Source organism: Puntigrus tetrazona, chromosome 7, assembly GCF_018831695.1.
Source record: "Puntigrus tetrazona isolate hp1 chromosome 7, ASM1883169v1, whole genome shotgun sequence".
NCBI lineage: Eukaryota > Metazoa > Chordata > Actinopteri > Cypriniformes > Cyprinidae > Puntigrus > Puntigrus tetrazona.
Genome location: NC_056705.1, coordinates 16,937,671 through 16,955,570, shown reverse-complemented (window position 1 = coordinate 16,955,570; position 17,900 = coordinate 16,937,671). Strand labels below are relative to the sequence as shown.

At 36.6% G+C, this 17,900-nt stretch overlaps 3 protein-coding genes and 1 pseudogene across 3 annotated transcripts; 3 read left to right on the top strand and 1 right to left on the bottom strand.

The window, feature by feature from the left end:
- Positions 1-6,235: 6,235 nt before the first annotated feature.
- Positions 6,236-7,268, top strand: nmbb (neuromedin Bb). The gene is made up of 3 exons (XM_043245479.1): positions 6,236-6,452; positions 6,535-6,722; positions 6,968-7,268. Exons 1-3 carry the CDS (start codon positions 6,284-6,286, stop codon positions 7,022-7,024), a joined length of 414 nt encoding a protein of 137 aa, XP_043101414.1. The 5' UTR covers positions 6,236-6,283; the 3' UTR covers positions 7,025-7,268.
- Positions 7,269-8,444: 1,176 nt separating this feature from the next.
- On the top strand, positions 8,445-13,218 carry tspan3b (tetraspanin 3b). Its single transcript, XM_043243509.1, has 7 exons — positions 8,445-8,630; positions 9,529-9,720; positions 9,820-9,894; positions 9,987-10,088; positions 10,156-10,308; positions 10,387-10,470; positions 12,077-13,218. Exons 1-7 carry the CDS (start codon positions 8,568-8,570, stop codon positions 12,167-12,169), a joined length of 762 nt encoding a protein of 253 aa, XP_043099444.1. The 5' UTR covers positions 8,445-8,567; the 3' UTR covers positions 12,170-13,218.
- A 229-nt stretch (positions 13,219-13,447) lies between these two features.
- LOC122349638 (secretory phospholipase A2 receptor-like) lies at positions 13,448-14,842 on the bottom strand. Its single transcript, XM_043245759.1, has one exon. The coding sequence runs from the start codon at positions 14,683-14,685 to the stop codon at positions 14,113-14,115; it is 573 nt and encodes a 190-aa protein (XP_043101694.1). The 5' UTR covers positions 14,686-14,842; the 3' UTR covers positions 13,448-14,112.
- A 2,119-nt stretch (positions 14,843-16,961) lies between these two features.
- On the top strand, positions 16,962-17,709 carry LOC122347928 (annotated as a pseudogene).
- The last annotated feature ends 191 nt before the right edge of the window (positions 17,710-17,900 follow it).

The following is a 17,900-nucleotide window of genomic DNA, read 5'->3' as shown; positions in this document are numbered from 1 at the left end:
TCTTATATTTGAGACAAGCTTGTTTGCCATACTATTGTCTATAGTACAGCTATGATTTTCTACTTTAGCTCATGTTTATATATATGCTTGTAATATGTTTATTTAAATAATTTTTATATTTGCTATAAATGGTCCTTTATTTAGATTATGTGTTCAGTATCATGAAGTAAACCTATGTATATATATATATATATATATATATATATATATATATATATATATATATATATATATATATATATATATATATATATATATATATATATATATATATATATATATATATATGAGAAAGAGAGAGAAATTTTATCGATCTATCTTTTAAGTTTCTCTTGGTCTATGTGCACTGGCAAACACTGACACATATGAAGAAAACATTATGAATACAAAATGAAACATTCCAAAACCTAGACAGGATCTGAAAAGAGTGTGCAGAGTAATGAATGCATTAACATAGTCTCCCATATTGGTGATAAGACATTGCCATATCCTTTGATTGTGATAAATTAGTCGAATGAATGAATATATATTCTAGCCTGAGTTTCTGCAAATGCCTGTGAGGGAGCCTAATTATAGCACCCTGGCATGTACTTATGCATAATTGCCAGCTCACGTCATGATGAAGTACATTAATGGGATAAGCTACAAAGTGGAGGGTTAGTTCAGGATGGATACGGACTTGAGTATAAATGGGAAAACTCATTAATTACAATTTAAATGCAGAATGAGAAGGATTCTGCTCTGTGGTTCTGTTCGAATATGTAAACAATGTGTTTTTACAATTATGAATGAAAAGTACACCTTCAACCATATAATATTATTGAAATGTCAGGTCAAAATATTCTAGGAAAATCCATATGCTAGTCTATTATACTGTCATCGCATTCATGGTGATAATCATGATGACTCGTGGGATGTCATTTTTGCACTAAATAGGGAATTGTATTAGAAGCAACCGGAGCTTCTGAAATGTCACAATAGCGCTGGCATTTTAACAACTTTTATCTCTTTCCTACAAAAAGTTGGAGGCAGGCAGTCTGTCTATGGCGTCACTGTGGTAACTGTCACTGCTAGGCTATAATCTGGCACTGCAGACCGTGTGTGAACTGTGTGTTGCTCTGACATTCAGATAGCAATCTCGCAGCCTTCGCGCTGTGCATCTCAACAAGAGAAAAGGCTAAACGTTCTTGAATGATATCACGACTGGCTAATTATATGATAATGCTTTTTAAAAGATCACAGGTTAGATCAAAGGGTATTTGGTCAGCGTTTAATAATTTAGAACATTATGCAGAACTGAAGTACTTAATTGCAGCCTACTGTATATTCTCAATTACCGGTACAAAATACAAATAGCAACACCATCAATACAAATGGCCACTGTATATCTTGCACTATAGGGTTTATACTTTCATTTTGTATACAAATGCAACTGGCGCCATCTTATGTCTCAGTTATAGAGAAAAGGACATCAGAGCAGTTCAAAAAGCCTTATTATTAGGATACTGTAATATTACTGCGTATAGTTGCTAAATTATAATATTTTTCATGTAGCTGTGTAATAAGCAGGATAATGTACAGTCAGGAGGTCATTATCGTAAAAAAAACACTCAGGGTGAGTATTCAATGTTTATTCTGCGATAAAGTCCAGCTGGTGGTACATTTTCACTTACATAATCAATACACAATCAATACAACCAACACACACTACTCAAATCAGCCTCCGTTGTTGTATATCTACAATCTACTGTCAATACATTTTAACGTATCACACATCAGCAGGGTACATCCACAGAGAGGAAAACTAATCCTTTTCTCAGAGTGAAGTGCATATCTCATGAATTTAACATGGCAAATGTTCACACGGGGGTAATTTAAAATGTAAAGAAATAAAATGAGGGTCATCACATTTGATTCTTATCATTTGTTTTAACCATATAGGTAAAAACGCTTTATGATTTGTGCATCATTGTGTGCCTTTTTTTTTTAAAGTGGCTGTAAATAAGTTATTAGCCAGAACATCAGAAAATGGTGGTTGAGCTATAATGTGCTTCCAGCAATATCCCATCAACTAACATTCAGAGAACGACACGATCACAGAATGACTCAGTCAAAGTTGTCCTTCTGCCTGGCTGAATATGAGTCACAATGCCCCAGAGCAGGTGTGTGATGTCAAAAGGTTTAATGATGTGGCAAAAGATGCAAACAGTGCAATACAGTTGTGCATTCTCCATGGCCTGAGGTGGAAACTTCTACTAAGACTCATCCGGAGTGGGTAATAGATCCAGCTGCATATTTTACAGTCAGATGTACATAAACATTACAGAGACTGATATGCTTCACCAAGTCTTCATATTAGAAAAAAGAAATATAAAGTTCTGCTTGCATGAGGCTAACCTCAATCATGATTCAGTCCCCAGGAGCAGACAGCATGTTGGCTGATTCAGAAAGAGGGTATAAAAAATATTTTGTGCTGTCAGAACTCAGGAAGGATAATAACTGAAGCAAAGTGCGTTCTTTTTTCTTTTTTCTCTTTTCTTTGGTTAGTTAACCGATACACACCGACTACAGCTTGAACCCTCGTGGTCTGAACTGTTATCTATTAGCGTAACATATGGAGTGTCAAATATTATTTTGATAAGATTAGCAGGCCTCTAAGATGTCCCCATGTTGTCATGGGAACCAGCCAAGCAATTAAAGTGATAAATATTTGTCAAACATCCATCAAGGTGTTTCTTTAGAGCAAACCTACACTATGCAATGTTTCATGGTGGTTTAGTAGATGTTGTTGTGAAACTGAAACTGATGACAATATCTTTCTAATGACAAGTAACCAATAATTTTCAATCACCAGTAAACATTGACAGATGTTAAAAAAATTGGCCAGGACCTGTTGTTCCAGAGATTACTCACACTACTCATTAAGACTAATTACCTACTCATAGTTTACTGAGTCAGTCTCACCTAATTGTTTGTACTTGACAGGCATAGTAATTTCCTTCATAGTACAACATCCCTACAGGAAATTAGAAAAGATTTTTATGATAATAAAGAGAAAATATTCAGAGTATGGCAATATTTACTTAGCACTGTCAGGCTAAGCACAGACTGATAAAGATGGAAATACTGTGATTAATTACTGTTCGAATTTTCCTAATTCAAAAATTCAAACAAGCATGAAGACTTTATTAGATAAAAAAAGAGAAATGGGTTTGTGCTTCCATTTTAGGGCACATTCAATTTTGAGGTGAGGCTTAAGAGCATTTTAACCGATGCTGACAGATTTAAAGCAACTTTTCCATCAATTACTTGCCCTCACATAGTATGGACAAGCTGTGAAGACACTCTCTATTAACCAACTGTAATGTGTGAAACACTAAAAAACAGTGTCAGCATTTATGCAACCATGATGAGCAGTAAAAGCATTAACCACATAAAACAATATATAAATCATCCCTCATTTCATCTGAAATCACAGCAATACATTTTTGCATTTGAAAAAAAAATATTATTAATAATCATTTTTTTAATTCTATTTTTGCCCTCATCTCTAACACAATTCAAATTCACAGTTTAAACCTATATTCTCACAATAGAAAGGTGAGTAAATGTCAGCGCAATTAACAATCTATTAATAAATAAAGTGTGAAGTACACTGGGGAATGTGATTAGCTATATAAATCAACACAGTGTAGAAGGCGTTTTGCTTATATTTCATGTTCTTTATGGCTGAATGGGTTAAAATACCCACATAGCGACAGTTAAATCATAAATCAGGAGACACACTTGTGAAAGTCAATGGTAGCAAAAGTCATGTTTCTAAATACTGAACCCATATAAAATGAGCCCTGTCTCATTAAAAACATATGAATAGTACATGTATATATATGTATATGTGTATATGTACTGTATATGTATTTGGCATGCATATAATATGCAGTTTTCGTGTGCATATGATTTATATATTGACATTTATTGGGGTGCAAGACATGCATCAACCCCACAACCCTAATCCTACTCATGCAGCATATGCCAAAGTCCATTTTTGTATATCAATACCACAATATAATTAACACACACTTCATGAGATAGTATAAAATATAAATTCCTTAGAAACAATTGGCTGATGAGTGTGTATTGTCAAAAGCATTTCATTTGTTGTAAATGTATGGGTGTTTAAAATATGTGTAGCGTGATGGCAAAGCAGCATGCAGGTTGAAGACCCCCGGGGTCATCCAGGACTCAACCTGTGGACTTTCTTGCAGACCTCACAACAGTGTTTTCTGCTGAGCCACCATGCCAGCCCCATTAATGGCTATTATTTCAGTGTACTAAACTAAAACAAGATGAACGATGCAATAAAAGTAGCTTCACTCTTAAAAGGTTAAGTTATCAATTATATTTCATCGATGCCGCTTTCTGAAGTGACAGGTGTATTGTGCGACATCTTTCTGCTTCGTAGATCAGAATCTTTCATAGTCACAGTTTTCTCAAGATTTTTTTTTTCCTTTTCCGTTTAGCTGTCTAAAAGCATTTCTCTCAAAATGATTTGATCTGCCTCCGTTGCTTCAATTTATCCTGTCGAAACACAAGATACATATTCTGTCCCTGGCATCTTATTAAAAAAGTTCAAACACTAATGCAAAGTGATAATTAGATTGTGTTTATCAAATTCAGCGTCACAAAACGTGAATCATTCTGCATTCTGCTTTCACACTTTCAAGGGTGTGTAAATGACGGGTGAGAGTCAGGACAGGTTGGGGTTACACTTTCTCTGCACTTACTACAGCTTAGTTCTTATGCGGGTTATCATAAAGAAAGTTGTGAATCAGGGGAAGGTTAGCACCTCTAAATTCTCAGCATTAATCAGCCATCATCCGCTTCCACACATCTGAGTTTTATGGCATGCCGTGTCCCTTGTGAGTCACTGGCCCATTTGTTTCAGACTGCAGAGACTCAAAACGAATGCTTGTTCGCTGCAGTCACACCATTAGGGCCTTAGGATGTCGGACCACAGGGAAAGGAGGTGTCACTAGTGGTAATGGATTGCATTTTCACCTTCAGCCCTTTGTAAGTTCACTCCATGTCCTCACACCAACCACCCCCCTCCACAAACTGTGAAGGATACCACCGCCGCCGCCCCAAGGGAAAACGCATTGATTTCCAGAGAGGAGAAAAACAAGTTGAGGACAAGCTAATACAAATCTTTCTTTTCTCGTAGTTGATTTACTTGTGAAATGTTTGAGCAAGAATTATTCTGCGAGTAGCGCGTGCCATTTACTCTAAATGAACATTAAGCTAAAAACAAATGAAAAGCATAATTGAGTCGATTTCAGAATTTAATAACAGGCGAGCTCTGGCAAATTTACCTTACTGTTTGATTTAAATCATAAAACCTGACCTTTGAACCTGACCATTTTGTATTTACCAAATATATCAATGCACTATAAACAACGTTTTAGTTTTTGTTTACAGTTACAGTATAATTAAAAACCATTAACAGCATGTACACCAATTATTAAGTTTATAATAGTTAATTACTATTGTTACTGTAGCATGGAGGTCTTCGTGTAACATGTAACAAGACACCTTCGCCTTTTTCTTTTAAATTCTTTCTGTTTCCTTGCAATTTTGGTTAGGCTTTCTGAACGAAAAGAGTTTCTACATCATTTTTTCATTGTGGATTAAAGAACAGATCAACTGCATTGATTGCAAACAGCAGTTAAATCATTCGTATGGGAAGCGTCACAACAACAACAACGTACAACATGACCATTTAATTAATTCATGAATTGTTAATGCATTAAAATATTATTTCTCTGTGGCCCTGAGAATATAGAGTTATAATAATAATAATAATAATAATAAAAGGCCGGATAAATTGAGTTTGTTTGCTTGTTTACTCAGTATGGCTTTGTTAAAGCATGTGAAATCCTTTGGGAAGCCAAATATCCCAGCATTTCCTCCTCTACAGCAGCAAGTGTTCTGAGTGTTGTCCATGGTGCTGAAACGGGTGCCGCAATATTTGGCACGTGTTGGCAGTTGATAATTACTTTTCCATAGGTTCCCTTGCATTTCCAACACGCGCCTCATTTGCAGTGATCGACAACGTCGCACATGACTGTCAGTGCTCGCTGGACCTTAATGAATTACTCCACGACACCCATCCAGCCCTCCCTTCCGCGCCATATAAAACCAACATCTGACGCCTCCAGTCGTGATAGATATACGCGCGTCGAGAAAGAAAGAGAGAGAGAGAGCCAGCCACCAACAGCGTTTAGAAATGTCCAGTTTAAGTGTAGCCAGCTTTTGTCACTGTGGATTCCTCACATACCTTGTGCTGTTCTCGTTTTACGTTTCGATAGCGTCCTCGGTGAGCCTCGACTTGACTGAACTGAGAAACAAAGTTGCAAAGATCAAAGTTAACCCGAGGGGAAATTTATGGGCGACAGGTGAGATGCATACACGACTTTATTATTGCGCTGCATGTAACGTGACTCGTACCTAGAACAGATGTGTGATTTGGCACTTAAGGTCATTTTATGGGGAAGAAAAGTGTTGCGGACAGCGAACAGTCGCCGACCGAGGATGACTCCACGCTGAGAGCCATCGAGGCTGCACTGAATCCCCAGCAGGTCGAGCCCGCGGACATCTACCAGGAGATGCTGAGGATCGCGCTTCAAACACACCTCGACTCTCAGGAGATCCGCCCTAAAGTTCCGGTATGAAGCCAGTCTTCTTTTTGTAGTCATTTCTAGTCTGGTCTGAAATGAATACGAGGGAGTACATTCTTCTGTTATAATTACTTTTGTTAAAAATTGTGATTTGAATGAATGTGTTTGTTTGTAATTAGCGCAATTCTGCATTTTTATCAACCATATATAGGCCAGTCTGACATAGCTCATGCAAACAAGGTAACATGATCAACGACTGATTGATTTATGTGTATTGTTTTTGGTCGTTCTAGGAGACTGCAATATTAATGAAGATGTTAGGCAGCTACATCCAAGACAACAAAAAATGATGACTGCCATCTCCCGAGATCCCCGAAGTGTTTAATTCACATGGAATTTGTAATTGCTCTTTCATCAGCTGTAATTTGTTTCTTAACCAAACCTGTTAACCACCTCCACGTCACAAGAAATCCAACAAGTTATACTTGTATATTTATTTTTAGAAGATGTCCAGAATTGTATTATTTTTTTCAATAATTTGTATTAAATAAAGACCAAATTAGTGAAGTCGGTTGCTCCCGCATGCAACTACAATAGTAAAAGTGTCATATTTTTTTAAATCTAAATTTCTACACTCAGTGGACGTATGTTTTTAGCAGGCGAGTGAGTGTCTGGCATTTTGAAATGTAGTGAACTCTTGGTGCTTATAGCGATTGATGGGATGTAGCTTTCAGATGGCATTTTATGAAAACTTGAAACTTTACACAGTATGATTTATCATATTTATAAGAAAACATCAAAAGCAAAAGGAAACTCAAAACGCAGGTGGGAAATTCGAAACAAATTAACTAAAAAGTAAACCCAACGTAACAAAAAAAAAAAAAAGCACAACTAAGGAAAAATGGTGTTTTGAGCAAATTTACATGTTTACAAACACAGAACAGCAAACATATGCAAATCTAAGACAAACCTCAGCAAGACATTCAACCGGGCAGAAGATCATTTAACATTCATTTCAGACACATCTGGACTAGTTGCAACAGATACAACGACAAACCATGAAAACGCAAATCTCCAAGAACTAAAATAAATGACTTTGAATAACTCAATATATTTTTGTTAGCATATGCTTGTCTTGCCAGGACTGAAAATAGGCTACTTCTTGTACAAACAATGTGTGCAAAGAGTACTACCTGAAAATCAAATGCCATGTCAAATACATTGCATTTGCTGAGACAACACAAACAACAACAGAGTTTTTTACCTGGTCTTTTTCAGCATATTCTTGTCTTTTCTTAGTATATAACCAACAATGCATTTCGAACGTGCTCTCTTTGACCTTTGAACTGAAGAGATGATAGGTTTGTAAATGCTGGGCGAGAAGCCTGTATTATATTTTTATTTAATTCATGATACTAAATTTTGTCCTTCTCTTCTGCTTTCAAATAATAGCCTACGGTATAAATACGACGCAGTTTTTGCGACTTAAACGTGACTCAAAATATCAGCCTTCACGACCCACAACTACAGTTTTACACAAGACGAGGGAAAATGTTAAGATTTGCAAAGCCTGTCTATATTTTCCCGAGTCTTTATAATTTGATGGATTTCTAATAACGTTCGAGGTGAATCAGACTGTAAGGAGCGCATAATGCTGCGCTTTCTTAAGACCACCAGACGATTTTGTCTAAAATACGCACCGGGCTGTCGTTCAGAAAACAAACAGCTCAGCTCGCGATATCGAGGTCAGTGGGACACGTGACTGGCGCTGTCCAGTCGGATGCTCTGTTGACTAGCGGAGCCCGACAATCGCACGATATGCATCTGCTATTAACGTGAATCCTTCCTCCTTGGATTAAAAAAAAAAAAGCATAGCCTAGCCTCGGCGTGATCATGGGACAGTGTGGTGTTATATCTTCCAAGACGGTCTTAGTCTTCCTAAATTTAATTTTTTGGGTAAGTTGGCTACGGTGTGAAAGCTGGGATGGATGCAGTGGTTAGCGGCGTTACGGCGTGTAGCTCTGCAGGGACACACGAGCTGCTGCGAAAGAGCAGTTGTTTACACGTATAATCGACCAGCTTCTAACAGACACGAATCTAAGACGATTTGGGCAGAATGCATCACTGAATGAATCCAAGCGCAGCGTTGCACGTTGGTTTTGTCTGTTTTGTCCTCATGTGTCACGCCGGAGCAATGGCTGCAATGTTAGGCTATTTAGCGAAAGTAGCGAACGTCAGATCACGTTGGCTGATGCACAACTTATATAGGCCTTATGTAGGTTAGCCTGCATATAATATAAGGTGCATATCATATTCATAAAATTGCAATAGAAGGAAGAAAATAAAGACTACGGTTTTCAATATCGAATGCAGAGATTTGTTTGTTTTTTGTTCTGAATATTTGTTCCAGGCTTTTTCATATATTCTGAAAATTGTAACGCTATTGCATGCAACAACATTGAGATATTAGCAGTACATGCATACATGTGAAAATATATAAACCTAAATGACTGTAACCGTGGCTTGTGATAAATAGCGGAATGATAATGTTTGTCATTAAACACAGCCTAAAACGCTATGTTAACATCCTAAACCACAGCTTTTCATTTTGACAATTCTAATAAAACTGAAGAAAGAATGTCAATGAAATACATTTTAAAATCTAACCACATTTAAAATTAGCAAGAATGAGAAATAAAATTGCTAAAATTATGTTTGATTTTATATATTCCATAAAATTACAAGGTTTTTTATAAAACATTCCATGTCAATAGATAATATTAAAAATAATAGTGATATATATTTATATATATGGCCAATGGGACTAACCATATTTCCGTTGCACTCTTCCCAGGCTGCCGCAGGTATACTGTGCTACATTGGGGCCTACGTCTTCATCACGTATGATGACTATGATCATTTTTTTGAGGATATTTACACCTTCATCCCAGCTATGGTGATAATTGCTGTGGGCACGCTTCTTTTTGTCATTGGTTTCATTGGATGCTGTGCCACCATTCGAGAAAGCCACTGCGGCCTGGTCACGGTAAGCCAGAGCCTAGTACCTCCGATTTTGTACATGCATGGCTTTGATGATTTTTCATTCATCGTCTTTCCTGATTGTCCTCGTCTAATTTTTCTGCAGTTCTCAGCAGTGCTGCTACTGGTGTTTGCCACTGAGGTGGTTGTAGTGGTGCTAGGCTACATTTACAGAGCTAAGGTTGGAAATAATATGTAAATAACACGTGCTTGTAAGACGTTTATAATTGTCATTGATAAAACATTGACACATCTTTTCTTTTTCTCTGAAAGGTCGAGGCTGTAGTGAATCACTCTATTCAGAAAGTATATAATGAATATAAAGGCGCTAACACAGATGCTCCCAGCAGGGCCATTGACTATGTCCAGAGACAGGTAAGACCATCAGTTCTTGTTTTTTCATTATTGTCTTTACACCTATCTTACAACCTTTCGCTTTTAGCTCCACTGCTGTGGCATTCACAACTACTCTGATTGGATGAATACTCACTGGTTTATTGAGTCCAAAAACAACAGCGTTCCTGTGAGCTGCTGCAAGCCCAGCATCAATAATTGCACTGGGACCTTAATGAGACCAGGAGACCTCTACCCAGAGGTAATGGTCTCAAACACATTCTTCAGACCTGCAGTCCAAAACCATTAAACAATGGTCTAACTGAACCTCTTGTTACAGGGCTGTGAAGTTCTTGTAGTAAAGAAACTCAAGGAAATTATGCTGTACGTCATACTGGCAGCATTAACGTTCGCTGCCATACAGGTAAAAAGTCACTTGCTGTCATACAGTCAAATTAAGTCGTCATTTGTCACTTCAGCAGCGGTCGGTGTGATTTTAACAGTAAATATGAGAAGTGTAAAATAACGGGAACAGCACATAAAATGTTTGATTTCTAAATAGCCTAATTATAGCAATTACTGGCTACTCAAGCAATAAAGAAATACATGGATACGTGAAATCTATGAAAGACTAATTTGAATTGAAGTCATTTTCTAATCTCATCTACAAGTCCATGACAATATGAAACAATCGGCTTTGCATCATATAGGTTATAAATATTGTATGTTGAATTTCATTAGAAAAAGTGCTCGCTGCAGGGCCGATGAGATGGTCCGACCTTGATCAACCCCTGGATCTTGTGTTCTGCAGTGACGGGCTGCTGGAGTCTGGCCAATTGATGGAGCTTGACCTCCAGCTCCCCCTCTCTGGATGTTATTGGTGGAGCTTGAAAGCCAGACTCTTTACCTTAACATAACTAGGTCAAGCTCCACTCATTAGGTCTGCAGGGTCCGCCCATTCGGATCTGTAGTGAGCGCCACTCTTACATCTCATTAGGAGTTCATTCACAGATATGAAACACAAGATGGCGCTCTTACACAGTCGATCCCAGTGTTTTTATTAACTGCAGGATTACACAGGTATATATATAGTATTTCATCTTTTATTGAATAACAGTCTTATCAAAAAATAAGTCTTACATTTAATAAATCAGTTGCCTTTTTGAACAGCAGATATGTCTTAGCTTTATGATTGTTCTGTTTAGAGATTAAATAATCATAAAAGGTAATTAAATCAGTTTACTAAACAGTTTACTATTTGGTACAGACATCATGTGTTTTGCTTTGAGTATAGTATTAGATTTGATAAAAAATTTAATTTGATAACATTGTGCATCTTCAGTAAACCAGTATCACACTGCAAAAACAAGATCTTAGGTCCCATTTTGTATTAAGTTTCCCTAACACGATTATACTTAAATAGTAACTAGATTTGTACGTAATATTTAACCACAGTAAATACACAGCTGTTCCAATTATGCTCATACACACTGTTACAAAACATTTATATATGTCCTGTTACACATTTGTACTTACATATACCATTCTGAAACATTAGTACCAATGTGTACTAAATACATTTTACGTACACATCTACTTACTAAGTACACAGGTATAAGAGACCAGATCCTATTTTAAAACATAAACAATACATCCAAAATAATTTAGGCAAAGTACAAGTGAAGAATAAACATAAGCTTGTTTCTGACTTCTCCTCACCAAGACAACAAAACACTTTAACACTTTCTTTAACCTTTCTACAAGTCATTACATGGATCATGTGGATTTATTATTTTAAAGTGAGTTACTTAACTTGCATATGAATTTATATTGGAGCAAAGTGTCTGGAAAAAGAGAAGGATTATCATGATTCCGCGATATTTCTAATAAAAAATGTGAGATCCTGCTGTTGTTGATAAATGATATGAATCTTCCTGATGTTAACGGATAATGCAGAATATTTAAAATCTGTTTTCACAATCTTTCCAGTCATCATCCTCAGTAACCATTGTCTCCTGTTGTCTGCGCAGATGCTTGGGCTGCTGTGTGCGTGTGTGGTCCTTTGCCGCAGAGGTCACGACCCTGCCTATGAACTGCTCGTCAGCACGGGTATAGATGCCTGAGTGGTACTGCATGGCATCATGGGAACGGCTGGTCCTCCCAGCCAGTGTACTGTACATATTTAAACTGAATCAGGCTACCACTTTTCTACACTAGTAAAAACCAGTACCTTTGTTTGACATCCAATCTAAGCTTTGACAGCTCGAATAGCCACACACTGCTTTAGTTGTGAAGAAAATGTTCCTAGATGAAGTATTAAATAGTTTCTTTATTTACAGCACTACTGAGTCTGATGAGCAGAAAATAATCATTCAGTTGTTTACAGTATTATGTTGTAAATATTTTACACTAATTGGTTTCATGTGTCACGGTAATGTAATATTATGTGTTATTAAGTGATTGTTAGGCCAAAGACTGAAGTCACTGGTTGACATAGTGCAAGTTTCCCCATAGGTTTATGTGTTGTACAAGTAATACTAAGTTATAACAAAGATTGTTTTAAATTGAAATTATTTTCTGAAATCTTTCCTTGCTTCTTATTTCAGGTTCATCTTTAGAGAAATGTTGATACAAAGGGGTTAAACTAAATCATTACTTTTAACTCTCGCAGCCGCATTAAACTTAAAGGTCACATAACATAAAGCATGAGTTACACATCAGGCAAGTATTTGGCTTAAAACAATCAAGTATGAAAACAATCGAAAAATGTAAGTGTAACAAAATAATTTATTGTATTTTAAATATAGAACTGAGCATTTGCAAACTCTCCTATAATCAGTTCATTATAAAAAGGCAGTTTATGGAAACTTTTATATCTTAAAATTGGTGTTAAATGCCTGGGACTAGGAAAAAATACTTACAAAAAGTTTGTTCAATGAGTGACGCTGCTGGTTTTGCTACAAGGGAATTGTTACTCTTAAAAGGTCACTGACATGAATGCTCGTGTAATACTCACACTGTTCATTGTAGCATGAAAACACTCACGTTTTCACATTATTTGATAAATTCATGCTTTTCATTGCTCCCAGCAGAAGTATAACAATTACTAACGCAAAGAACTGCAACGTATGTTGATCTGGGTCAGTTCAATAAATCACTTCAATTAAAACGATCCATCGAGTGATTCTTTTTTTTAATATATATTATATTACACAGTACTTTATTCAAGCTCTGTTCATTCAAACACTTACTCAAAAACATCAAAAAATAAATATAAACAAAATATACATTTCATTTTCACTTATTACACACACTTTAGTTCCTCCTTTAGTTCCTGAATCTGTCTGACATCTTAAGATCTGACATCTGATCTCTCTTTTTTTTATGACTTTGACCAGTGTATTCATATAAACTGCAGAAAGATACTACTGTAATGCAGTGATCAAAATGGGAGAGTTTAGCTATCAATAAATGAACTTTAGTTTCTTGTGCATAAGGTGTATGTCAGCGGGAAAACTATTATTATTTAAATATTTCATTTAATCCGTTTTTCGATTTATTCTTGATTATATTTTTGATTACAGTTTAACGATCTTCAATTGATCTTTGTTTTAAACGTTAAACTTACAGACAACATGCTGAAAAGCACATCAATATAGCTTTTAAAAGCACTGAAAATCTATTACATCAGAACTCGCTAAAAGTATAGTTTATGTTTCAAAGTGCAAAGTAATGCATCATCAGGCACTTTTCATGTTCACACTGATACTTAAAAAAACCTCCAAAAAACACCACTTATAAACATAGCATATATAGGTACACAAACTGCTTAACCCAAACATTAAAGCACTACAACTTTATAGACATAGTTGTGTACTACATTATTATGACAATTTTAGTATTCTAGTGGATTATATAAAAGTTAACTAGTAATATATGTGTGTCTGTGGATAATATACATTTTAATTGCATTCATTGCATTAACAACAACAACAACATAGCTACATTTGTTTTACACTAAACAGACACAACTGACAGACATATGATTTTGTTCTTACCCTGTTCATTAATAACACAAAAAGTTCAGTTTCTCTGTACAGTCTCTGCTCTCCCACTCTTTAGCTGTCAGGTTTCGAGATCCACAGTACAGGGGACTGGCAGGGCACGCCGGCAGCTGGACCGAATTTCCCAGAGACTCCCCACTGACCCAGAACCAGGAGCCTGCCAGGAAGCGCAGACCTGTCCACACGACATCTGTTTGCGTGTCTGCAGTCTTGTTACTGGCCTGGAAGAGATGCAAACTGGTTGGCAGACAGGCCAAGCCGGAGTGTTGAGACACGCAGTGCTCAAAAGCCTCCTCCCAGCTCTTCTTCTCCGTGACCAGGATCAGTTCAGGCACCCACTTGTAGCAGAAAAAAGGGTAGTGATTATCACAGAAGTAGTCGTACAAATTACCACCCAAACTCTTGCAACAAAAGGCGGTATATGGGGAGTTTGGTTCACCAGACATCCATGGCATAGCAATATCTGTGCTTCCATCGCTCCACACCCATTTGTCGCGAACAGAGTTTTTGTTCAGTCCGACCCAGCTTTCTGTGCTACCAGCTTTCTGACTATTTAAATCGTTTTGGAACCTCATGAGCTCATCTTTGCTGTCTATGGTGGACAGGTCGGCATAATTCTCTCGGCAAAACTTTTGAGCTTCGCTCCAGGTCTTAGCGTCATTAATAAAAATGTGTTTCCTGATCAAAGATAAAGTCAGCTCACAATGAGCTGACAGAAAAAGAGCAACCAAAGCAATCTTCATCTCTCCTGCAGGAAACAAGTCAGTAAATAAAACCGTGAAGCAGGCTCCATAAATATATATAAATGCAAATTTGTAATTTGTTAGTCAGTATTGTATGCAAATATTCACTTTTCAACCTGAAGAACAAAGACTCTAATGACTAGTCACACGCTGAGATCTTTATCATGACAGTCAGTTTTAAGATACCTTTATAGAGCAATTTAATAAATAGCTCACAGGAGAAAAAAAGGAGAAATAAAATAAACAAACATTTTAAGATTTAATGTTTTTCTCCTTATTTCCAAAATATCACATAAAACAAACCAAGAAAGGAGTATTAGGAATGACAGAAACTGAGGTTTAGCATCATATGATTCAAGCACAAAATATAGCAGCAATTGTGGCAATAACAGGAATCTATAGGCACACTGACCAAGTGTTCAAATGATGTTAAAGAATTAAACTTATTTAGCATGGTCATTTATTTTACTATAGCCTGGGGTTAAATTGTGTTCACTTAATGCACTTTTAGCAACTTTATATGATGCTTCAATTTTATAGGTGACATTCAAAGATTATCTATCTACTATAAAACACTAGCAACAACAACAACACCCCAAATACAAACTTCATGCAAAATGCATGGAAAAGTACAAGAACAAATGGAAAATATCTAATCTCAATGTCTCATTCTTTCTAAGAGGAAAATGGCGTTTTTACTATAAGAAAAAAAAATTAAATATATATATATATATATATATATATATATATATATATATATATATATATATATATATATGTGTGTGTGTGTGTGTGTGTGTGTGTGTGTGTGTGTGTGTATAGATAGATAGATAAAAGAATCAGCAGCTATTGAAAGGCAATCTGCAAAGAAACAAAAAGTTGCATGTCCTGTATTTTGATATATGTAAAGTGACACAGTATACTAGATAAAGAAGTAAATATATTTTGTGTTCGGGCACTCAGTATTGCCACATTCAAAGCGTAAGTCAGAAGGAAAGTATATCAAAGGGTAAATAGGATAATGACACAGCAGACATTTTACTGTTAAATGTACTGTATCCATGTTTGCATGTCTATTGCATTTCTGTGCTTTTCATCATATGGACAACTTTTGCATAAATATGCCTAGTTAGTACAGAGAACCAAACTTTCCACAAATAAAAATACATGATGCATAAGAATCATGTTGGATGGATGCCCAGTTCTTCACAGGGTTGTTATTATTATTATTAATTTGCTTGTTTAGTTTTGTGTGTGTGTCAACATAACTACAATTATTTACTCTTACTTTTTTAATTTATTTATTCTTGTTATTTTCATATTAAGATAAACAAAACTGATATGATTCTGGAAAAAAAAATACTACACTATTAACATTTTAATTACTTGAAAAAGAAACTAACATAGTATTTAATCTTTGTATCCGTCACAAAATGTGGTTGTAGTCAATAACACGATGAAGGAGATAAACTGAATGCTTTTAAAAGACAGGGACACAATCAGGGAGAACTAAAACAGGTGAACAAACACAGGTGGGGACTAATTAACTAATAATCACAAAGGACAGGAATTACCAAATAAGGACAAGGAAGACACATGGGGAATAAGAAAGAAAAAAAAAGAGTCTTATGTTTATTTTCTGTTTTCATGGTCTTTTAGTTTGTATCACATTGGTTGCCTGTTCTTTCTCCTTAGTATTCTATGTTGCCACTTATTATTTGATTTCCTTTGTTATTGATTCCTTTCACCTGTGTCCCTTCCTTTGTTGCAGTAGCTCCATTTAAGCCATCGGTTTTCAGAATTAATATGCTTCAGAGTACATGTGATAACCATGAAGGAGGTTAGTTTTACGTCTGTGTTTGTCTGAAAGAAGAAAGTCATATGGATGGCTTTGAGGTGAGTAAAACATGAGGTAACCTTCGTTTTTGGGTCAACTATTCCATTAACCTCTTCTTCCTCACCCTGCCAGAATGTGTTGAATGGATGAAATGTTTCCCCAGCATTTAGGTAACAAAAACAATCAACAAAGTGACCTTTTACGTGTCTAATACAAATGTTTGCCTTTTTTTTAGGCACCACCACAGTGATAACTTTGTTTGTACCTTTTTTCCTCAGAGAGAACAAACGTTTGCATATCTCTGTGTATTTATTTGGTGTGTGTTTGAAATAGCCAGCAGGCAGAGAATCTGCATTATGATGTGCAGCAGTGAAAGCCATGAGGAAGCTGCAGCACCAATCACCCTTGTGTTAACCAGAAAGATTTTACAGAATGGCACCTGGAATGTACGAACATTGTACGAGGCAGGGAGAGCGGTCCAGATAGCAGCAGAAATGCACACCTACCGGCTTGCCCTACTTGGACTTTGTGAAACCAGGTGAACCAAGTCCAGCCAGACTGACAGTCGTTTTGTATTCCGGACATGGAAAATCAGGAGCACCACATACCGAAGCACTTGCCCTCATGCTGGATAAACAAGCACAGAAAGTGCTCATTGATTGTGAGGCACAAACACCAAGACAAATGATGGCAGCATTCCTCACCAGGACTAAGAACATCAAAATGAAAATGATACTGTTCTATGTTCCAACCAATGACAGCAGTGAAGAAGATAAAGAAAGTTTCTACAATCAGCTCAATGGTATCCTGGACAAGCTGAGCAACATGGCCATCAACAACCTCATGGAAGACTTCAATGCCAAGATAGGCCGTGACAAAACCGACTATGAGTAATGGGACAGTTTGCCTTGGGAGAGATGAATGAGAACGGAGATCAGTTTGCCAACACCTGTGCCATGAACAACTTGGTGATTGGTGGGAGCATCTACCAGCACAAGAGGACACACCAGGAAACATGAAGTCCATGTCATGGAAAATCAGATCAACCTGAGGGACATACTCACTCATTCCTGGGCCTCCACGTGATGCGTAGAGAAGATGACACAGAATTAGAAAGTCAGTGGAAGTGTTACAAGGAGACAATGGTTGCTACCTAAGAGAAGAGACCTTAGACAGTATTGGAACTACTGAGGCATCACACTCTTGTCAG